The sequence below is a fragment of the Schistocerca gregaria genome, chromosome 9 (genome assembly GCF_023897955.1).
Source record: "Schistocerca gregaria isolate iqSchGreg1 chromosome 9, iqSchGreg1.2, whole genome shotgun sequence".
NCBI classification, from domain to species: Eukaryota; Metazoa; Arthropoda; class Insecta; order Orthoptera; family Acrididae; genus Schistocerca; species Schistocerca gregaria.
In genome coordinates, this window is record NC_064928.1 from 173,415,269 (window position 1) to 173,439,964 (window position 24,696).

The 24,696-nt window shown below is 40.7% G+C and overlaps 1 protein-coding gene across 1 annotated transcript in view; it reads right to left on the minus strand.

Annotated features, from left to right (window-relative positions):
* LOC126292019 (delta-like protein 1) overlaps positions 1–24,696 on the minus strand; it is a 101,404-nt gene that overhangs the window by 19,021 nt on the left and 57,687 nt on the right. Inside the window, exons 2-5 of the mRNA XM_049985812.1 lie at positions 18,215–18,392; positions 11,979–12,098; positions 4,021–4,212; positions 2,405–2,465 (exon numbers count right to left, since the gene is read on the minus strand). Of these exons, the coding sequence (XP_049841769.1) occupies positions 2,405–2,465; positions 4,021–4,212; positions 11,979–12,098; positions 18,215–18,392 (551 nt within the window). The remainder of the gene's footprint in view (positions 1–2,404; positions 2,466–4,020; positions 4,213–11,978; positions 12,099–18,214; positions 18,393–24,696) is intronic.

Genomic DNA, 24,696 nt, shown 5'->3' on the forward strand with positions numbered 1-24,696 from the left:
TGGAGATGGTTTGCCTATGCCTTAGTAAGGCCCCTTATGTCAAGAGTGTACCTACTCCGTGTGGATAACTGTGATGCGTTCTGGTACAGTAGAGCATAAGGGGTGTGTCATTATGAATGAAGGGAAGGAAGAGTGAAACCCACTGCAAGCACACAGCCTACTTCTCTCCAAAAGTCTCAATGGGTCTGCCAAACCTAACGTCGCCATCTGATGGGAGGACCACCGGAAACAATGACACATACCCTCACTTCATGAGACACTGCGGACATGTTTGAAATTTAATCCAGGACATTGGCACAAAGTCTGATGATGAGAAACTTTGCACCACCACCCCTCCTCTACTCACTGGCCATTACTGGCAGTGAAAATTCCCCACCACTGGGATTCAAAGAATCTCACCTCCGAGTTGAGCATCACTGCACAGCTGTGTGTTAGTGACATCAGCTATGGAGGTGGGCATATAAATACACAGAAATGACAACATGGTAATATGTTTTAGATATTAAGACAGCAAAAGTAAAAAATACAAAACCATATGACACAGCAAACCTATGTTGATTAACTATAATTTGTATAATCAAAAAATGACACAGCATTGGGTACTCTTATATGATGTTGACATTTCAATGTATACCAGGATTTCAAAAGGCTGCCAAGAATTTTCTGGAAAGTAATATTCTGTAATTTGAATATCTTTGTAACTAAATTGTTATCCTGGAATCAGAAAAATCAGGGCTACAAGTTTCTAACTGTAGAATTTTGACAGGAAGATTATCATATAATAAATAATCTTACACATGCCTCTGCAAATGGGGAAAATTTACAGCTTATGCCAGACAAACAAAACCACAAAATGCATATAAATAAAATATATTTGCTACTTTCAAAACTTCTGAAACTCTAGCAGAGATGCTACACCAATGGCAAGGCTAAAGGAAAAATACGAAGTGTCTCTAAATGGAAATAACTTCTCTAGATTTTTTTTGTTTCTCTTTGGCCTTGTTTGGGCCATGTTTAGCTTGAGCTTTTCAGTTTCATCCCCATCCCCTTCCATTTACAAAACTTGTCCTTTGATGAGTTAGAGTCTTCTGCCATTCCTCAGTTTTCCTGAACTTTTAGTACATCTCTCTTACTCTTCTGTACACACATCTATCTGTTGTGTCTTCTGTGGTTAGGTGTAGATCCTTCAAGTCTTTTGTTAAGTTCTTCCCACCATATTGGGGTGGTCTTGCATCACTAACTGTATTCACATATCCTCTTGGGCAATTTTCTCATTCTACAGATATGCTTGGCAAAGTTTGACCATCCTTTCTTCTTTTTGTCTATCACTTCACTGCTCTGTGAGTACAGCTCCTGATTTCTTCTTTCCTCACAAATGTCACCTTCCTTTCTGTGGCCTAATATCTTCTCTCTGTCTTTCTCATCTCCTTTGTCTCTGTTTATGTGCTGTGAACAGACATTCATATGCATACAGTGCTCCTCATTTTATCAACATGTTGTCCTACCTGTGTTTAGTTTTGATTGCTTGTTGTAAATATGTTGCATAGTCTTGCAAGCCTCCTAATACTACATTTATTAACTTCTTTGCCTTGTCCAGTTGGCTATATCCATTCTCTCAGGTATCTGAACTTGTTCTCCTTGATTATTAGGTGTGCTGAACTCCTCCCTCTCTCCCCCCCCCCCCCCCCCCCAAAAAAAAAAAATCAGTTTCATCACTTTTTTTGGCTTTCCATGTGATATTTTCAGGCCTGTTTTCTGGACCATCTCATGTAGCTTTTGCAGCATCATATTTTCCTGGTTGTCTGTTCTTCTTAGCATTACTGTATCATCAGTGAATACATTCAGATTGTCCTTGGATCTCAACTTTATGCTTGTTGTGCCATCTTTCTGGCGTTGTTCTTACAATTCCCAGATTATTTTGTAAAAATTTCATTAGATAGCACTGGCCAGAACCTGTTGACCTAAGTCACTTTCGTCTCTATCTCAAAAGGTTCTGATACTTCCCCATAGAAGATTACTTTTGACTTAGTTTTTGTAGTGATCTTCTCAATCAGTTCTTTGATTTTGTAATTTATGTTGCATTCCTCTTATTCTCTTGTGTTTTATTTAAGGAATTTTGTTTCCTTTTCAGGAAATAGGATAGAATGTCAAGTTATTTTATTAACATACTGTCAGCATTTGAAAACCTGTTAAGGAATGAAATGACAGGTGCTCTTTCTCCCCCTTATCATAACATATAAATATTTTGTTCTCTTATTATATTTCATTCACTTACACACCATTCTAATAATTGCTTTCACTGTCTGTGTAACAATTTTTGTTGGTGAACTAGTGTTTGTAAGAAAAAAGTGCACTTACAATCTGAGATATGGATTCATGTTTTCTTCCTTGCATTGCATCTTACCTGCATTCTCCAGGTTTTCTGCAATAGCCTCTCTCCTTATGGCAGGTCTCAGCACAGATGGCTGCAAGAACAATATCTACTTAGTAAATCATGTAAAACTGCTATTATTTCAAGGAAGCAAACTTATGGTCAGTTGTTATGCTGTTTATCTGAAGTATTTCCCTTAAAACCAAACCTAACACAATTAAAGGGTCTGTTATTGTGTAAATGTTTCTAGCATTCGTCAGTTTATAACTTTTAAACCAATTTACAATACTAACTCTGAAGGAAGTGCACAAAATGTTACTGTATACTCAGTGTACCATGTGAGTGGTTACTCACAAAGAACAGAATGATGTGAGACCAGATGTGATTGCTTATTGTGAATGAGTTGCACAAGCTTGTAGACCTATTGCATTTTCCTAATCCTGTTTATATTTTTATTAAGTAGGAAATATTGGCTAGTTACATAAAAAGTAATGAGAATTACAGGGTTTCAGCAGTTTTCGCTAATTTTTACTATCTTATACACCATTCAGCACTTCATATTAAACATTATGGCCAGGTGATCTTCTCAGTTAGATCCTGTACACTCTATTATCACAGAATTCCTAATAAACCTAGACATGGATTTTACCTAGGCACTGGACTATTCCTTATTTATATGTTTCATATTATAGGCCTTACTTTGTATCCTAAGATGGGCCACATTTTCTATGTAGAAATACATTTATCCATTGGCACTGTTGAATTGTAATCATCAATAAACCTCCTCATGTCCTGTTCTGTAAAGAACTGAAGTCAGATATGTAAAAAAGCCTCAAACATCTGATTACTTTGCAAATAAGTTAATGTCTTAAATATCTGACATTAAACAGACAAGTAAGTAATTTTCAAAAATATCTGATATTATGTTTAAGGTTATTGGTAGTCAGTAACTGCTCCAGATGGATATAGTTGGGATGACCTGCACTCAGTTTTAATCAAAGCTAGTTTCTCACATGTCTCAATGTTTATGACATTATGTTTCATGAACAATGTGTTTTAGAATGACATAATTTTGCACATACATTCAGTGGTATATGTAGATACTGTTTGCAATAGGTGTTGGGAATATAGTAGGTCATAAAGAAGTAATAAATTAAATTTTTCCTTCATTATTTTGTGTGTGTGTTTGGGGAGGGGGAGGGAGGGGGCAGCAAGAAAAAGTTTAATCAACACTTGAAATCATGTGAAAAGTTTGTTGAAATTATTCTCAAAAGCTGGATGAATATAGTCTGGGTAGTTTGTGCTCCATGAGTTACACTGCCCCAAGTCATTTACAAAGTTTCTAACTGCAACACTGCTCTTATTGTGTTAAATCTTTGGCATAACATTACACCTCTGAATGAGCAGATTATGGCAGCATTTTAAATATTTAAATTCACTCAAAAATTAAACAAAATGCTAAAAATCAAAATTTTCTTGCCATTGGAAGCCGTTAGGTAGGTAATCTGCAACTGGGCCTTTGCACCATCAACCAGTTTACCCATTTAGTAATACAGAAGCTGCAGTTAAAAATGATGTGGAACATTATTATTACTTCTACTATAAGTATTGCTACTGCTACTACCATTACTGAGGTGTGTCCAACTCACGCGTCTGGCACAGCAGACCAGTCCACCCCGCATGGCAGCGGCACTCCAGTGGGCGGGTGCAGGTGCCGTGCTGGCAGCCGGGCAGTGGCTGGCACTCGTGGCACGTCTCGCCCGCCCAGCCGAGCCGACACCGGCACTCGCCCGGCGCATCGCAGTAGCCCCGGGTTGCGTGGCAGTCCTTCCGGCAGATAGCTGTGGGACACCGATACCACGGCATTACACACACACACACACACACACACACACACACACACACACACACAAACAAACAAACAAATTGCGGTCTCATGCACATTTGCAACACACAGAGATATACATTTAGGAGGGGGTGGGTGTTGGGGAGAAAGACAGGAGAGAGAAACAAAGAGAGACAGAGAGAAAGAGAAGGGTGGAGGGAGAGGGAGAGAGTGGAGTGGGCAGGGATGGTACATTCTGCAGGTCTTACCATACACACTTAAACAAAAAAGCAAGGAATAATGCATGCATTTTCACGTTGATTGATGATAACAACTGTCATACAGATGACAGTAATACATGATGGATAAATTCTGCAAGCTATTGATGAATAAAAATGATATTACATTCAGTCAGACGAAACCAGTGGTGATGAATTGAATGAACTGCAGCATTATGATATGATTTAAGTGAACTAGACCAGGCAAATGTTAAACTCCAATGCAATGAATAAGTTAAGAGAAATGGAAATTATGCTGACTAGGACCAACCCTGGATCCTGCACTTATCGTTGATTAAAACCCCGGTTTGTCACAAAATTTTCATTTGTCAAGACATACAAGGTAGGTTTCACAACTACTGCAACCAAATTTATATATAAAAAAATGCATTTAGTGAACACATGCAAACAATCAATGAAAATATTTCGAAGTAGCTCTCTCCTGTATTGATAAAGTTCTAGAAAAAGGTTTTTCTGGGCCTAGAGGGCATTCTGGAAGGCCTCCTCTGGGATCATATTTACAGCCTGTGTAACATTAGTCTGTATGTTTTCAATAGTGTATCTCTGTTCCCTTTAAGGCTCACTTATAAGCAAGGAAACAAAAATATGGGGGAGCCAGGTCAGGGCTGTAGAGAAGATGGGGAAGTAGTAGCGTGTGGGTTCTGGCCAGACATTAATTGACAACAAAGATGCTATGGCTTGATGCACTGTCATTATGCAGTTTCCACTCATCCTTGATGTCATTTTGGCTGCAGACAACCCTCCTTTTCAGTCTTTTGAGCATTTTCAGTAGAAAACTACATTCACAGCAGTTTTGGTAGGTATAAATTCTTGTCAACAATTCGCCTCCAGGGTCAAGGAAGGCAATGAGCATGGTTTTTGTAATGGGCTTGCTCATGCATAGGATGGGGCAATGTTGGAATGTGCCACTCCTCAGAAGTTTGACCTTTTATCCCCAAGTCATATTCATAAATCCATGATTCATCACCAGTGAAAACTAAGTTTAAAAAAATTAGGATAATTTTAACACACTACCAAGAGTTCTTAGCACCAAAACATTCACATGTCCTTTGGTCAAGACTTATGGAACCAAATTGGTGCATATATTTTTCATGTTCAGATCTTCAGCTAGAATGAGATAAACCGATATTTGACCTTGTTTAGAGTTTCTGCTATCCATTAAAGGCTTTACAATCAGTCAGAATTCAAAGTCATACACATATGTCACATTTCTCCGGATTCAGAAGATCGATGGATCTTCACTGCAAGGTTCATTAGTAAAGTCCACTTGATCCTCAATGAATCACTTGTGCCATCAAAGGACTTGTCAATTTGTCAAGAAATCACTCCCAATGGCCTGTTGAATTAATGGAAATGTTTCACTGGCAAACTTCTTAAGTTTATAGTAAAACTTGATCATGTAACATTGCTTCACAGAATGATCTATTGTGCCATGTTATGTAACTTCATAATTGGTTCACAAGAATCCACATCCCGACCCTCCAGTAGGAGGTGATGGATTTTGAGTGCACTTTGAAGTTAACACCCTCCCCTGCTTTGCCCAGCAGTTTAGAATGTGTTGTGGTGCATCATTGTCAGGAAAAATTTGGTCACATTACTTATGGATCCCTCCTTGTAAAGTCCACTGCTGGTTCAGAATTACTCAACAGTTTTCACTGATAAGACTTTGTCTCATTGAATCCTCATTTACTACATCTCCACTGACTCCAATCATTTCATTTCAGTGAATTCAATTCAGCTGTGTTACACACATGTAGCGACAATCCATTCGTGCAGTGTTGCTATTCTGTTCTACATACCCAGGGAGACAACTTCCATTTTATTGTTCAGAGATCGTAGGAGGAAAACATCACTGGCAATGGAAGTGTCAATCAGGTTTACAGGTGTGATCAACTCAATAACAACTGTAACAGTTAAGGCCAATTTTGATATCCATGTCCAGATCTATATCAATATTCTATAAACCACAGTGAAATATATGGCAGTTGGCACATCACATTCTTCACTTTATCAGGGCTTCTTCAAACTCCATTCACATATGGGCTGTGAAAAGGGTATTTACTTAATTACCTATGTAAATCCTATAATAATTCAAATCTGATCTTTGCAATCCCTATGGGAGCAATATGTAGTAGGTTTCAGAACATTACTAGACTCCTCACTTACAGAGGTTGATGGTGTGTTCCTAACTTCAGGAGGACATTCGAAACCCATCCCAGACTGTTATTTAGTGAATGAAATTTGAGGTTACAGAGTGTTGGACAAGATTCATGACTGGGTTTGAAATGTCATTGCAGATAGAACTCAACACGTTGTTCCAAAAGGAACAAAATCAAGAGATGAAAAGATAATTCCAGGGCTACCCCAAGGAAGTGTGAGATGTCTGTTACTGTTTACAGTGTATATAAATGATTCACTAGAAAATGTCAGAAGCTCTTTGAGACTGCTCAGACGATGTGTTTGTCCATAAGAAAGCACCAATGCCAACAGACAGTACCAATTTCCAGAAGATTGATGAATGGTGCAGGCTCTGGTAGTTGACCCTGAATTTAAATAAACATGAGATACTGTGCGTACATAGGAAAAGAAATCCACTGTAGTACAACTACACTATTGATGATAAATTGCTGGAAACAGTATCTACTTAATGATCAAATAAAGCAAACTGTAGGAAAAACTGATGCCACATTGAGATTCAAAGGAAGACTCTTAAGCAAATGTAAGTCATCCATGAAGGATAGGGATTACAAGGCACTTTTCAACCAATTCTTAATTACTGTTTATCAATATGGGATCCTTGCCAAGTAGGACTGGTACAATAAACAGAGAAGATATAATGAAGAGTGGTGAGTTTCATAATGAAATCATTTAGTTGGCATGAGAGCATTACAGAGATGCTCATAAAACTCCAGTGGCAGAAGTTGCAAGAGAGAATTCTACATCACAGAGACATTTACTAATGAAATTTTGAGAGCGCACTTTCCAGGAATAGTTGAACAACATATTACTTCCTCTCACATACATCTCATTAGACGACCCAGACGAGAGAATTTGAGAAATTAGTGCTATTACAGAGGTTCATCAACAATTATTCTTCTCACACATCATTTGGCAGTGGAACAGGGAAGGGAGGACCAATTAATAATACCAGAAGTACTCTCTGCCACAACCATTAAGTGACCTTTGGAGTAAGAAGTAATGCAGACTTTGTACATATTTGTTGGTGGGTAAATTTGTGTTTTTCTTCAAGCACTGCAACATCTCTGGGATGGTGAAAGAAACCTGTGACCATTCATGCTCCCCTTCTCTGTGTGTGTTCAATAACCTCTGTTATCCCAATATGGTACAAGTCCCACACATTCAAGCAATATTCTGGAAAGGATTCCATGAGTTTTTGCTAGACTGACTGCACTTTCCCAGTTTCCTACCTATAAATCAAAATCTGCCACTTGCTTTACCTATGACTGAATTTATGTGATCATTCCATTTCAGATCCATAAACAAATTGTTACTCCCAGGTAATCACAAGAATTTGGTGATACCAATTGTGACTCACTTATACTGGACATAGGAAACTATATCTTCTTACCAGAATGAGATTTCCACTCTGCAGCGGAGTGTGCGCTGATATGAAACTTCCTGGCAGATTAAAACTGTGTGCCCGACCGAGACTCGAACTCGGAACCTTTGCCTTTCGCGGGCAAGTGCTCTACCATCTGAGCTACCGAAGCTTCGGTAGCTCAGATGGTAGAGCACTAGCCCGCGAAAGGCAAAGGTCCCGAGTTCGCGTCTCAGTCGGGCACACAGTTTTAATCTGCCAGGAAGTTTTATATCTTCTTGATTTTGTGAAGTACACTATTCTATATTACTGAATGCTTAAAGCAAGTTGACAATCATTGCACTTTGAAATCTTATCAAGATCTGACTAAATAGTTGTCCACCTTTCCTAGCATAACTTCATTATAGATAACAGCCTAATCTGTGAAAAGCTAGAGGTTACTATTAATATTGTCTGCTAGGTCAGTAAAATAAACACAGCAACATAAACATGAACAACAAGGGTTCCAACACACATCTCTGGTTGAAATTTGAAGTTCCTTTATGGAAAAATGAATGAAGAAGTCTCTCTCTCTCTCTCTCTCTCTCTCTCTCTCTCTCTCTCTCTCTCTCTCTCTCTCTCTCTCTCTCACACACACACACACACACACACACACACACACACACACACACACACACACAAGTATGTGTGTGTATATATGAAAAAGGGGAAAAGGGAGGTGGGTGGATTTGTTCCTGTAAAACTCTGGAATGACTTGAGCAATTTCAGCCAAACTTGGTAACCACATGTGTTACAGTTTGGAAAAAATACTACTACTGGAGTAAAACATCCATCGCATCTTTAGCTGTTGCATGCATGTGTGGAGATGCAACAGTAATCAAAATCAGAAAGTATAGTATGAAATCCAGTCATTATCATATTTGACTGCTATGTATGTTGTCTGTTCAAGAACGGTTTCACCCAATAATTTATTTATTCATGCACCTGGAGGAGAAATTAAAAGCATTTTATGTATAATGAGGATTTTTGTTGAATTAAGGTTAGAATGAGTTGGTAAAAGATTATATTTTATAATTTGCACCTGCATTTGCACTTTTAAAAGGATGTAAATAAACCATTTTTGGCTTACACTATAGATATATTACATTCCTTTGACTATCTAACATGAGAATGAGATGAACAAGTAATCTCAGTATGCAGGGCAAGCAGCTAATGCAAGTCATCATATTTGTCTGAATGTAATGTCAGTGAGTCACAGCTGGAACTGGGAACTCATACAGTTACTTCGGTGTAACACTTCATAGTGTTATGAAAAGGAATGATTGGTATAATATTGGGAAAGTACACTCAATCTACAAAGGTGATTGCTTAAAAATCACTTGTGTGATGCATTCTAGCATATTGTTCAAGTGTGTGGGACCTGTACCAAATAGAACTAACAGGGAATATTGAACATATACAGCGAAAGGCAGCACGAATGATCACAGGTTTGTTTGACCTGTGGGAGAGTGTTACAGGGATGCTGAAAAAACTGAACTGACAGACTCTTGAAGATAAATGTGAACTATTCCAAGAATCCAGAATGAGATTTTCACTCTGCAGTGGAGTGTGCGCTGATATGAAACTTCCTGGCAGATTAAAACTGTGTGCCCGACCGAGACTCGAACTCGGGACCTTTGCCTTTCGCGGGCAAGTGCTCTACCATCTGAGCTACCGAAGCACGACCCACGGCCGGTACTCACAGCTTTACTTCTGCCAGTATCCGTCTCCTACCTTCCAAACATCACAGAAGCTCTCCTGCGGACCTTGCAGAACTAGCACTCCTGAAAGAAAGGATATTGCAGAGACATGGCTTAACCACAGCCTGGGGGATGTTTCCAGAATGAGATTTTCACTCTTCAGCAGTGTGTGCACTGATATGAAACTTCCTGGCAGATTAAAACTGTGTGCCCAACCGAGACTCGAACTCGGGACCTTTGCCTTTCGCGGGCAAGTGCTCTACCATCTGAGCTACCGAAGCACGACTCACGGCCGGTACTCACAGCTTTACTTGTGCCAGTATCCATCTCCTACCTTCCAAACTTCACAGAAGCTCTCCTGCGAACCTTGCTTCGGTAGCTCAGATGGTGCCACCACCTGAAGCGATGCCATTGCCGATGGCACTGTCATTTCATACCTTCAATCCTGACATTGAACGCTGGCCGGAATACATCACCCAGCTCGACGCACACTTCGCAGCTTACAAAATACCAGGTACAGAGCGGCCTGGTTTTTTCATTGCCAACGCGGGTGTTGTGTTGTACCATGTGCTCGTAAAATTGTTTCCCAACACCCGCCTAGACACTAAAACTTATGATGAAGAGATTGATGCTTTGAGCTCCCACTTCCATGACAGTGTAAATGTGGTAGCTGCACGCTACAAATTTTTCTGCCTCCGGCATGGCCCTACTCAGTCCAATAAATCTTGGTTAGCGGACCTTCAGGGGCAAACTTCTGAGTGTGACTTTAATTGCACGTGTGGACAGCGCACCCTGGCAGTTCTGCTGTCCGCCCCATCAGCTGCACCACCCTAGGTCCCTCCACCCGCCGTCAGAAGCCATACTCAATGACGGTGCGTTGTTTCAGGGGGGAGGGATGTGGCATTGATAGTTACAATGCCACAGCGTAAGTTAAGTTGGTACTACTACGAAACACCGACGACAGCGCACTCTAGCCAGAGCGGGAGAGATCTACGAGCTGCACTCCTGATTCTCCCCATTTTGATCGAGAGCAGATGGCCGGGACACTTCGCTTCAGCTTTGCTCTACATACAAGGGGTCTCAGCATCACACCTCATTACAAGTTATGTAACCATGTATTAACCTGTTTTTTGCACAGTAAACCACTTTTACTTACGTGCAGTGCCAACGTATTTTTCCTGATCCTGCTCCTACCCACTTGCTGCCTTCCAGGAGGGATACAAAAATTGAGACATACTGAGGAGTATGACAGTGAACTATAAAAGGGTGAGAAGTGACATGACATACAAAAGTTGTCCCACTCCCCCCACATTATTGAGAAGCCCAAGGAAAACTTTCCTATGATGTCAGTGACTCGTTGTCAACAAAAAGTCAGGGTGGCAACAGAATTAATGATAGACAGGCCAGGTAATGTTTGGAACTGCAGACCTCATGAGCCACTCGGTAAGAGAGCTATGCTAGTGCTGAACGCCTTCAAAGATTGTCTCACACCTGAAGCTACATTCAAGCTAAATCTAGGTCTTCCACCTGGAGGTATGAATTAAAATCTGCAGACACTATATATAATCACAAACCAGCCATTTAAAGACAGTCCCTGAAAACATTATCCAGACTGGCTTTTAAACGGTGTTTGTTTGGTCAGTTCATCTATTACAACCACAAATCCATCAATCAGCAATATGTGTTGGTGGATTCTCTCTTCATGGTATACACACTATCATTGAAGGGCTCAAGAAGAGCTGCCCCGGAAGGTAGCGAGGACAAGGAGGAGAGTGGTGAAAACAGTGACTCTGATAAATCAAAAATGGGTGATGTGACAAAACATTTTCTCCACTGACCCTGTCTCTTCTTCCCCCCTCCCCCAAAATTAAATGTGTGGTTTATATTCAGTCAGTTATTACATAACTCCAGATGAAGGCCTAATTGTCAGAAAGACCCTTTCACATTTTTACAAAAGTGAACTGAAAGGATTATGTAAACCTGGACTCAAATTTAACATTTTTGTAGATGTTGTTAAATGAAGAATAAAAAAAGAAATGTGCACGTGTCAAACACTGGCCACTGGGTTTGCCTTCTTAGCAAAAAAAGTACATTACAAATAACTATGAACATAACACAAACAAATATCTGAGACATTTCTCATGAACTCCATTAGGGGAACAGAAAAGTCTATTTGTGTACTTACGTTCAGAGCAGAAGAGCCCATCCCAGCCTTCCTCACATAGGCATTCAAAGCTGTTGTTGCAGTAGCCGTGCTGGCAGCCAAACATCGTTATGCACTTGTTGCACAGCTCACCGTAGAAACCTGGAAAATATTTCACTTCACTTTGCGACCAAAGAATCAGGTACTGTGACCCAAGAAGAAGAGCCACACACATTTCTTTCACAGATACATCAAGTAAATGATGCAATCCTGCTAGTAATCCATTATTGTATGTAAAATGCATTATTATTTGCCATCTATTACACTAAATATTTATTTTTTGACCTAGGTTTCAGGTTGTTAAGCACATTGTCTAGCATTACTCACAAAGATACTGTTGTGCATAATGATAATAACAAAATTGAGAAATATTACAGTATATTGATAATTTTTACTTTTTGGATTGTCTGACTACAACAGTGAAATGTGGGAGAAAAAGCGCAAGTGGCATTTATAAGAAGAGGAATGGCACCAAACCTGTGACAGAAGCGTAATATGTAGAAAATTGTCTGTGCAACCTGCCACTGAAGATGCCTTGCAGAGAATAAAGGCAAAAGTATATGGCATGAAAATTGTGTTTCATTCAGTTGTAGTCAGACAGTCCAAAAAGTAAAAATTGTCAGTATACCATAGCATTACAAGCAACTGAGGAAGACAGGACTACAAAAGTGAAAAATGAGAAATAATTTACAACTATGAAAGAAATTAACTGCTAATATTAGATACACAACTTAATACACTGAGTATCACCTGCCAGGTTAGCCAAGGGAGCTAATGCACTGCTTCTTGGACTTGGTTAGGTGCACTGGCCCTGGGTCGAATCCGCCTGGCGGATTAACGATGAGGGCAAGTGTGCTGGCCAGCCTGGATGTGGTTTTTAGGCAGTTTTCCAAATCCCACTAGATGAATACCAGGCTGGTCCCCATTTCCCACATCAGTTACCCAACATGCAGACATTTGCAGAAAATTCACACTATTTCATGGTTTACACTCGATACAGACAGCTGGAGTACACTAATTACACAACAGGGGGTACAGGGTGGCAAAAGGAAGGTCATCCACCCACACTCTGACACTAACATCACCAAATCGATAGTAACAAGGCCATCCTCCGGATTGAAGTGAGACAAAGGCACAAAGCCAATGATGGATACATTGAGAATCAGAGAATACTAAAATAAAGTATTGGGAAATCCCTTTGTAGTAGGGCAAAACTTAACTATAGTATGGCACAATTTAACAAAGACGGATTTTACTTCCTTTCTAGCAGGGATTTAACAAAGATGGAGTATGCAGTCAGTTCAGTTTAGCAGTATCAAGAAGTGTAGACTAACTGAAGTCTGTCCCTTTTTTCAGTATTTTATTCAGGTAGGCTCTTCCAGTGCCTCTTGATCTCCAGTATTTCAAGCAGTCAGTTTCCAGCCCTCACATGCAGAATGCATTGCTTCTGCACCTACTACATGACTGGGTCTGCTTTCCACACAATGGTGCACAAAGCTGTTATGTTTCTGCAGCTTTCAGCTTCTAATGTGTTATTCAAGCCTGGAGCACACTGATCTACCAGTTTTTCTTGTCTGGTATGAACTACACATTTTGCAAATAATCTTGTAGGTTAAACAAATCTCTGCCTATCATCTCCATTGTACATTAGGCCCCTCAAAATCTGTTTTTCTTCGGAATATTGCCTATTTCGGTAGACAATTTAGCAACAAATGGTAATACACATCTTTCTCCAGCAGTTGTCAGGAGCAAACAGTACAATCAAAAAAAGTTGTTTATAGTGCTGTATTGATTTGACTGTGTGCAGTTCTTCTCCAAAATCTGTGGTGGGGAAACTACACTCCTGGAAATGGAAAAAAGAACACATTGACACCGGTGTGTCAGACCCACCATACTTGCTCCGGACACTGCGAGAGGACTGTACAAGCAATGATCACATGCACGGCACAGCGGACACACCAGGAACCACGGTGTTGGCCGTCGAATGGCGCTAGCTGCACAGCATTTGTGCACGGCCGTCATCAGTGTCAGCCAGTTTGCCATGGCATATGGAGCTCCATCGCAGTCTTTAACACTGGTAGCATGCCGCGACAGTGTGGACGTGAACCGTATGTGCAGTTCACGGACTTTGAGCAAGGGCGTATAGTGGGCAAGCGGGAGGCCGGGTGGACGTACCACCGAATTGCTCAACACGTGGGGCGTGAGGTCTCCACAGTACATCGATGTTGTCGCCAGTGGTCGGTGGAAGGTGCACGTGCCCGTCGACCTGGGACCAGACCGCAGTGACGCACGGATGCACGCCAAGACCGTAGGTTCCTACGCAGTGCCGTAGGGGACCGCACCGCCACTTCCCAGCAAATTAGGGACACTGTTGCTCCTGGGGTATCGGCGAGGACCATTCGCAACTGTCTCCATGAAGCTGGGCTACGGTCCCGCACACCGTTAGGCCGTCTTCCGCTCATGCCCCAACATCGTGCAGCCCGCCTCCAGTGGTGTCGCGATAGGCGTCAATGGAGGGACGAATGGAGACGTGTCATCTTCAGCGATGAGAGTCGCTTCTGCCTTGGTGCCAATGATGGTTGTATGCGTGTTTGGCGCCGTGCAGGTGAGCGCCACAATCAGGACTGCATACGACCGAGGCACACAGGGCCAACACCCGGCATCATGGTGTGGGGAGCGATCTCCTACACTGGCCGTACACCTCTGGTGATCGTCGAGGGGACACTGAATAGTGCACGGTACATCCAAACCGTCATCGAACCCATCGTTCTACCATTCCTAGACCGGCAAGGGAACTTGCTGTTCCAACAGGACAATGCACGTCCGCATGTATCCCGTGCCACCCAACATGCTCTAGAAGGTGTAAGTCAACTACCCTGGCCAGCAAGATCTCCAGATCTGTCCCCCATTGAGCATGTTTGGGACTGGATGAAGCGTCGTCTCACGCGGTCTGCACATCCAGCACGAACGCTGGTCCAACTGAGGCGCCAGGTGTAAATGGTATGGCAAGCCGTTCCACAGGACTACATCCAGCATCTCTACGATCGTCTTCATGGAAGAATAGCAGCCTGCATTGCTGCGAAAGGTGGATATACACTGTACTAGTGCCGACATTGTGCATGCTCTGTTGCCTGTGTCTATGTGCCTCTGGTTCTGTCAGTGTGATCATGTGATGTATCTGACCCCAGGAATGTGTCAATAAAGTTTCCCCTTCCTGGGACAATGAATTCACGGTGTTCTTATTTCAATTTCCAGGAGTGTAGAACTGATTGTCAACAGATGAACACAAAATTAAAAGCAGCATGTTTGTGGGAGGTACGATCCACCGAGGAAGCCAGAATGCAGAAATCAACGTATGTGTCTTAGCTGCACATTTTATACTGGTGCTGATGTCAGCAGAAATATCTAGGTAGTTCATGGACATGGCTTGTTTTACCAATACTCATAAGCGCATAAAAAATTAAGAAAGAAATAACACCACATTTTATCACTTTATTAATTACCTCATTTCTTAAAAAATGTGGGAATAATTTTTGTATATGATAAAGTCACAATCAAATTATAATTGTTAGTGCTCTCTCTCTCTCTCTCTCTCTCTCTCTCTCTCTCTCTCTCTCTCTCTCTCTCTCTTCTTGTATGGATACTTTCTCCTGTCCTCGTTGATATATAACAGCGTCCATCAGCGACTCAAGGTATTAAGGGGAAAAGGGGGGAGGGGATGTGTGCTTACCTAAAACCTTACAATAAAGCACCACAATATAGTAACGATACCAGAATTCAAAGTACTTAATTATAAGCTTGAAAATTATAAAAATCAGACAGAAGAATAAGGAAATACGAGGCCCTCTGAAAACTTCAGAATTCTGCAAACTAAGAAATAACAATGAAATTTATGAGAACACAGAAAATTTATCAGAAACAACATTGAGGAGAAGATTGCTATTTTTGGACATATTTACAGAATTGATGACAACATACTATGCAAAAGAATTTTCAAATATTCTTGGGAAAATGCAACAGTCACCTGGAATAAGGAGGTCATGAAAGATTTATGAAGAAACAACATAAGAGAAGAAGAATTTATGGAAGAGAAATATTTGAGGAAATTTTTAAAAGTAGGTTTTCAAGGGAGAAAAGGAAAAGAAACACAGTGAAAAAATGAAGAAATACTAGCACAAAGGGAATGAACACCAAAGCTGGAAGTATTTTAATTGGATCATGATCCCCAGAAGTCCCTAGGGAAGAAAGAAGAGAAAGGTAGTCATAGTGACACCAAAGCTGATCAGATTGTCTATTCCAGTCAAAAGTGTCACTGACGGTGAACACACCTCCACTTGACTTTCTTGGTGTGGTATATACTATACCCATATGAATCTTCTTGTCAACAATCAATCACAGCTTGGAAATGGAAGTAGCATTCACAAATATAATACGTGAAGGAGAAATGATTTACACCATCCATACCTCAGTCTTAGTGTGGTTGGTTGGTTTGGGGAAGGAGACCAGACAGTGAGGTCATCGGTCTCATCGGATTAGGGAAGGATGGGGAAGGAAGTCGGCCGCGCCCTTTGGAAGGAACCATCCCGGCATTTGCCTGGAGCGATTTAGGGAAATCACGGAAAACCTAAATCAGGATGGCCAGACGCGGGATTGAACCGCCGTCCTCCCGAATGCGAGTCCAGTGTCTAACCACTGCGCCACCTCGCTCGGTGGTCTTAATGTGGCATAGAACAGAGTGAGGTATTCAACCACAAAAATCTTTTTTGCACGTGTGTGTCAAAGAGAGGGAAACAGAAAGAGGCTGAACATATTTAAGTAAAAATCACTTTATGTACATAAAAAGTCATGTAAATGATCAGCATGTTGCTACAATTTTTCCAGAGAAGTGTACTACAATTGTCAGTCAGACTGATTCCATTTCATAATGAGAGGTCACAATAACAGTCATGGAACATGTAAATTCTAAGTATCTAGCCATGTACAGCAAGCCTCTCTGGATACCAAAAAATACATAAGCCTTGCTTTTGCAATCTGAAAATTCTTTTGAGTTGCTTTTGTCATAAATTCTGTAAATAAGCCCAGAAACTAGTAATATTCTCTTCCATACTGTTTCTAATACATTTTCTATGTTCTGATAAATTTCATTGATACTTCTCAATTTTTAAACACACACACACACACACACAGAGAGAGAGAGAGAGAGAGAGAGAGAGAGAGAGAGAGAGAGAGCTTGAGGGGTAGATAGATAGAGAACACTAAAAATTGTAATCTTGAGAATCACACACTTGTAACTTCATTATACACATAAATTATTCCTCAGCTATTAATAAGGATGGTAAATAATAATGTCTTTATTATTACTTTTTAATTTTTATTTCCTTGAGGGCATTTTGTGAATAGATGGTTTATAGAACAAGGGCAGCCACAGCTAAAGTAACTATACATAATTGATTGACCATTCTTACAGTATAACATAGTTGTTTACATACAGTTGTTAAAACATTTAAAACATGAAACTGAATAAAGAGTCTAATAGCCTGCAATAACTGAATTTGTTGTAGTCAATTACTTACTATTTTTAACTCGTTTCACAACTTCTAAATTGTGTCTTCTGGTGTATAACTGTACAGATATTTTTATAAATTAATACCTTGAAGTTTTCTAAGATATTTACTGAATGAATAGATTTAAGCAGAGAATATTATGCATCTAGTTAGGAAACTGTATGTGGATTACTTACACCCCACAAAGTGGGAGTCTCCAATTGACTCCAACAAATACAGCTATTGTGGGCTACTGGACTTTGAATTCCGTTTTATATTTTAAATGTTTTTAACACCATATGTAAACACCTGTGTTACTCTGCATGAATGGTCAATCAGTTATGTAGTTGGTGAAACATAAGGCACATCCAGTAATTTTCTAGATATTTATGAGAGACATTATGCTGATTCCTGCATTCCAGCTTCCTCAGCACACAGTACCTCCCATAGATGCATTGCTTTTCATTTTATATCTTTCTAATCATAAAGCTAACTTTTTGCCTTTGTTAGTGGGACTGAAATACGTAGAACTGTGTACTTTTGCAGGAGTCTATCACAATTTTTTCTTTAGCAAAGTGCAGATATGCTACTCCAATTAAGTTACTGCTTGCCTGCCTGCCCTCTACCGCTGCAGTCAGACACCGGCCAGACTGTCCCTCTACTAGACTGACTCACCCATCTTGCAGCGGCATTCCCCCGGCCGCTTGCAGTAGCCCTGCAGTGGGTCACAGCCCTTGCGGCAGATAGGCACATCGCACACGTCGCCTGTCCAGCCCGGCTGACAGCTCAGCTCCCCAGAGTCGCTGCACATGTAGTGGCTGTGCTCGCTCTGGCTTGCCGGAACCTCGCATGCCTGCCGAACCGACGCAGTGATCACTTGTGATGCACACAGAAAAATCATAAAGGTACACAAGAATATACAAAGAGAAATCAGATGAGCACCTCAGGGGAAGATGGTTTGTGGAACAAAACTGGACTTGTCCACAATGCTGCAATATCTCACATATTAGTTCCTTCCCACAGGAGGAAGGAGTGAAAGGATGTGAAAAATTAGAATGAAGTGGCAAGTCACTCAGTCTTCCCAGTGAGACACAAAGTTGATTTGAAGAACAACCACAACTGAGTATCATATTGATGAGACAGAGAAATCTGCTCCAGATGCAAATGACATTTTAATAGCACAACTCTTTTGCAGAGTGTTGCTCCATCATTGGATGCTATGTATCACATAGTACATCAAGTCATGGGGGAAAGGGGCCAGACCAGTTAATAGTCGTACATATAACCCACATATATATGACATAAAGATGTACCAGAGCTGCCAGAGAAGCATGTATCAAGTGAGATGTTCCTGGAACTCTGGAGACAGGAACCAGTTCTCCCTCGTATCCTCATATCCTTCTGCTCTGGCCTTAGGCTAACATCGGGTCGCATAAAACACCCCCAAAACGTTATTCTTCTTATGATATATGTTATTCATATACTTAATTATTCCCTCAGTCCTCATATATCTACCTCATCCTCTCCACTACCCCCACCCTTCTTGCTCTATGTTTTCTCCCGTCTTCTTTTCAGATGTTAGTCACACTAATCATTTGACCTCTAATTTCCCTTCCTCTATCCACTTCTTGTTCCTCAATCTCTCCTTATTTCACCTTAGAGCTGAAGCTGGCACAGTTCTTATCAGTGTACTATCTTAGGTTACAAAGTCCTGCCATAATACATCACAACAACCATTTCAAAGTATTGTGAAGTTTCATGAAAATTATCCAGAAATATATGCAAATGCCACACAGACAAAAAGCTGTGATTTGCCATTCATGGCATCCTGATTTACAGTGTGCTGTAACGAGGAGTAAGTGAACATTACATATTCAGCCAGATGTGTAACTTAGTTGTTCTTGACAAATTCTTATGGTGGCTCAAGACCTAAGTGCATCCAACATAGGTGAAATTGGGAAATACTACAGATTACATGCTAGAGGTGCAGAAGATTTGGAGAGATGGATGACTGCAAGAAGTCTATCAGAGCAGCATCATATTATATTAGACTAGATCAGACACACTGTTTGTTCTGCACATTCATACTGAGGAGAACCTCATGGGCGAAGGTAGTGAGTATTTTTTATCTACTGCCCACTTTCGTAGCTCTGTTGGTAGTGAAATTTTTTAACTGCCCGATTCCACAGTAATAGTGGTTTATAAACTAGGGAATTAACTTTACTTAATGAAATATATATAGTGCAGAGTTACAGCAGATTAAAGCATTTAATTACAATTCCTTAGCAAATACTTTATATCAAAATTTTATGAAAATGCAATGAAACTTTCATCATCATCATCATTCAAGACTGATTATGCCTTTCAGCGTTCAGTCTGGAGCATAGCCCCCTTATAAAATTCCTCCGTGATCCCCTATTCAGTGCTAACATTGGTGCCTCTTCTGATGTTAAACCTATTACTTCAAAATCATTCTTAACCGAATCCAGGTACCTTCTCCTTGGTCTACCCCGATTCCTCCTACCCTCTACTGCTGAACCCATGAGTCTCTTGGGTAACCTTGCTTCTCCCATGCGTGTAACATGACCCCACCATCTAAGCCTGTTCATCCTGACTGCTACATCTATAGAGTTCATTCCCAGTTTTTCTTTGATTTCCTCATTGTGGACACCCTCCTGCCATTGTTCCCATCTACCAGTACCTGCAATCATCCTAGCTACTTTAATATCCGTAATCTCAACCTTGTTGATAAGGTAACCTGAATCCACCCAGCGTTCGCTCCCATACAACAAAGTTGGTCGAAAGATTGAACGGTGCACAGATAACTTAGTCTCCGTACTGACTTCCTTCTTGCAGAAGAGAGTAGATCGTAACTAAGCGCTCACTGCATTAGCTTTGCTACACCTTGCTTCCAGTTCTTTCACTATGTTGCCATCCTGTGAGAATATGCATCCTAAGTACTTGAAACTGTCCACCTGTTCTAACTTTGTTCCTCCTATTTGCCACTCAATCCGTTTATATTTCTTTCCCACTGACATTACTTTCATTTTGGAGATGCTAATCTTCATACCATAGTCCTTACATTTCTGATCTAGCTCTGAAATATTATTTTGCAAACTTTCAATCGAATCTGCCATCACAACTAAGTCATCCGCATATGCAAGACTGCTTATTTTCTGTTCACATATCTTGATCTCACCTAGCCAGTCTATTGTTTCAGGGGTAAGACAAGGCTGCAACCTGTCTCCACTGTTGTTCATATTATTATGTATGCAATGAAACTTAAAAAGAAAAACAAAAATCACTACCGCCTATTGCCTACCATGGAAGCATGGAAGCAGGAACTCCCACTAGTGGGTGACAGGGACCAGGCTAACTATCACTGCTCAAGGGGGGGGGGGGGGGGGGTTGGAGCATGTCAAAAAACCAAAATACATAATACATTGACACAGGAACTGACATGTTTATGTTACTTCTGCTAAGCCTAAGCAAGATGATTCTCAAGGATGTGGAAAAAGTACACTGATTAGCCAGCACACTATGATTGACATCCAGATGATTACAGTGTCATCTGGCGAGGAATGACTGCTTGTCAGACACACGCGTGGTGCATGTAGTATCAGTGTGCATCCTGCCCGTGTGTAGGATGGGTAAGGCATGCAATTTATTTGACCAAGGGCACAAGCATTTTAGAAACTGCACAGCCTGTAGAGTGTTCGAGGAGTGCTGTGGTGAGTTTCTTCAACATGCAGTGAAACCAAGGTGAAATTGCATCCAGACATCTTAGGGTTGGGCAGCCACCACTCATTACAGATGTCGATGTTGTAACCTGGACAGACTGGTAAAACAGCACAGTTGGCAAACTGCAGTGGAACTAAAACATACTTTAATGCTGTACAGAGTACAAGTGTATGTGAACACACAGTGCACTGAACACTCCTAGCGACAGGTGTCCATAGCCAGTGACATCTGGATATGCCAGTGTTAACACCAAAACATCAGCAACTATGACTGAAATGGGCACATGACCATTGGCACCAGATGTTGGCGTAGTGGCATAGTGTTGCATGATCTGATGAATCCTGATACCTTGTGAATCTGTCATCTTCCAGGGAACACCTCCTTGCCATCTGTACTGGAGGACAACCACAAGCTGGTGGCAGAATATTACACTCTGGTGAACAAACATGTGGGCATCCATGGGTCCATTGGAGCTCATGAAAGGCGCCATGATGATCAAGAAATATTGTACACTGGCTGCAGACCACATACAAACTTTCATGATGATCATGTTTCCAGATGGTAGTGCATTTTTAGCAAGATAATGCACCATGTCACAAGGCCAGGAGTGTGATGGAGTGGTCTGGGGAAGACAGTGCTGAGTTCCAATTGAGGTGCTGCCCCCCCCCCCCCCCCCCCTCCACAACTCATGAGATCTGAAACAAATCGAGCACATGTGAGATTTGATGGAACATGACGTCAGAGCTCATTGCATCCTTCCGTGGAACTCATGAGAATTGTGTGATTTATTGATGTGTTTGCACTTCCTGAGAATAAAAAAAAACCAGTGTTATCCAGTAATGGCACTTTTTAAAGTTCAATAATATATACAAGACAAAGTTACAGTTCTAAGTAGGAAGCTTGCACGGCACAACACTTTGTTCCCACTTCAATGAAGACTGATAGTACAATATGGGGCTGTTTCCTATTGATTCTCTTAGTTTTCTTTACGCCAGAGATGACATGAACCATTTCACAGGATTTTCTGTGACAATTTACTAGTACTTTTGTATACAGACAGCATCATATAATGAGTGACCACGAGAGGGGAAAAAACCTCTGTGTTAATAGTTTGATCGTATGAACCTCATTCAGGTTGAATATTTCAGAATTTTCCAATTGTACAGTCATGCACTGGGGAACATTGCCACAGGAACGATTAGACCTTATGAAGGTGAGTTTGCTTCCTCCCAAGACTACTTATACGATTCTACTAATTTATCAGCTGATAACTGGTAACAGAAAAAAAAGCTTTATAGAATGGCATGTTTTATTAGGAACTTTTATATGTGCTTGTGCGTCAACCTGCTTTAAGAATATTTTGGAAGGATGAATTCCATAACCCCAAAGCAATCAGGCTAATTGGAAAAATATGTTTGGTTCTAACAATTATCTGTCTTTACAGCAGTATGGTAGAAACTGTAGCCTTTGTTTCATAACAAAAAGGTAAGTGGTACTGCTTAGAGCTTAATTTGAAAACACAGCAGAAAAATACTGAGAAATCACTGGAGATGCATGCTGGAGATCTGATTACTTTTGATGCAGCAGTATGAACACAAAGACATGGAGGGGAAATAGAGGGGGACTGTTTAATAAAGAATGATCATAATTTTTTATAATCACAATTTATCACACTAGAATTTGGTCTTACGATTATTATTATTAGTTTGATGTGTAACGAACACACCATACTAGTTTCATTGTTGCTATATCTGATTCCCACCTGTGAGAGGTGAGTATGCTGAGACATTTTGAGTATCACCTGCTGCAACAATGGAGGTGACACTTGATGAACAACACACACCTTTGAAATTCTGCTTTCTTCTCAGAAAATCTTCAGTTGAGGTCTATGCAATGACAAAGGCCATTGGGCACTCTGCTCTTCCCTACAGCACAGCTCAAAGTTTGTTTAAATTGTTTAAAGAGATGACACAGTTTTTCAAAGAAGGTAGACCCAGCATTCCATTCCATTCACTGCTCTAATGGAAGGAAACTTCAACACTGCTGCTATCATAGTGAGGCAAAATCAATTAATAGCCTTACGAACACTTTCTGAAATACTGAAAATTTCATTATGTGCCACTGACAAGCTGGTGACAGAAAATTTACATGTGAGACACGTTTGTGCATGGTTGGTTCAAGACTACTGATTTCCAAACAAAAAGACACTCAAATGTAGGTTTGCATGCAGTTGAAGCTGGCAGTAGAGGAATTCCAGAGTTTCTTTCAGAGTAAATAAGGGCCACTGTTTGCCTACCTTATTTTGATCGTAACAGCGAACATCAAAGCTCAGTGTTCAAATCTCACTCAGAATCAAGCCACAAATAGCGAAAGTGGTTGCTTCTCCTGGAAAATCTATACAGTCATCTCTTTTTTATATTCATGGGCTGGTTTATCAGCTTGTTCTATCTGCACACACATTATTGACAGAACAACAACGCTACAGGGATGTTCTGAAAACTTTGTAAATCCATATCAGGTGCAAAAGACCACATATCTGTGAAACAGGCTGTATGCTACACTAAGATAATGCACAGCTGCATCTTGAAAATGTTGTTACTCGAATATCTTGCAAAAATCAATGTGAAGTGCATCCCTCACAATCCCTGTAGCCTGAATTTAACCCCATGTGACTTTTTCCTATTCCCTAACCTGAAGAAACACACATTCGTAGCAGACATTTTCCAGCATCAGAAGCAGTAATGAAGGCTGTGGAGGTGATTCTAAAGGACCTATCCTATCAAAAGATGATTTCCAGTTTGCCTCTTCAGATTAAGAGAGAAGCTGGAACAAGTGCATGACATCCAAAGAAGACCGTTTTGAGAAGAACCATCAAAATTGTGAGATTATGGCATAAGAGGTGAAAACAAAGCATAGGGCTATAGGTAGACAGATGCTCAATGAAATCCATTTGGTGGTCAAGAGAGCAATGTATTATGCCTTCTATGACAACCATAGCAGAATACTGTCAAGTGATCTTTCACAGAACCCAAAGAAATTCTGGTCACATGTAAAGGCTATTAGTGGCACCAAAGTTAGTGTCCAGACTCTAGCGAATGAGACAGGAACTGAAATTGAGGGTAGCAAAGCAAATGCTGAAATATTGAACTCAATTTTAAAATGTTCCTTTACAAAGGAAAAAACCAGTTTAATCCTCATACCACTGACAAGATGAATGAAACAAGTATTAGTTCCTGTGGTGTTGAGAAACAGCTGAAATTGTTATACTTGAACAAAGCTCCAGGATCTGATGGAACCACTGTCAGATTCTATACTGAATTTGCAGCTGAGTTAGCCCCTCTTCTAACTATAATTTATTGTAGATCCCACAAACAAAAAACAGAGCCCATTTCTTGGAAGAAGGCACAGGTCACACC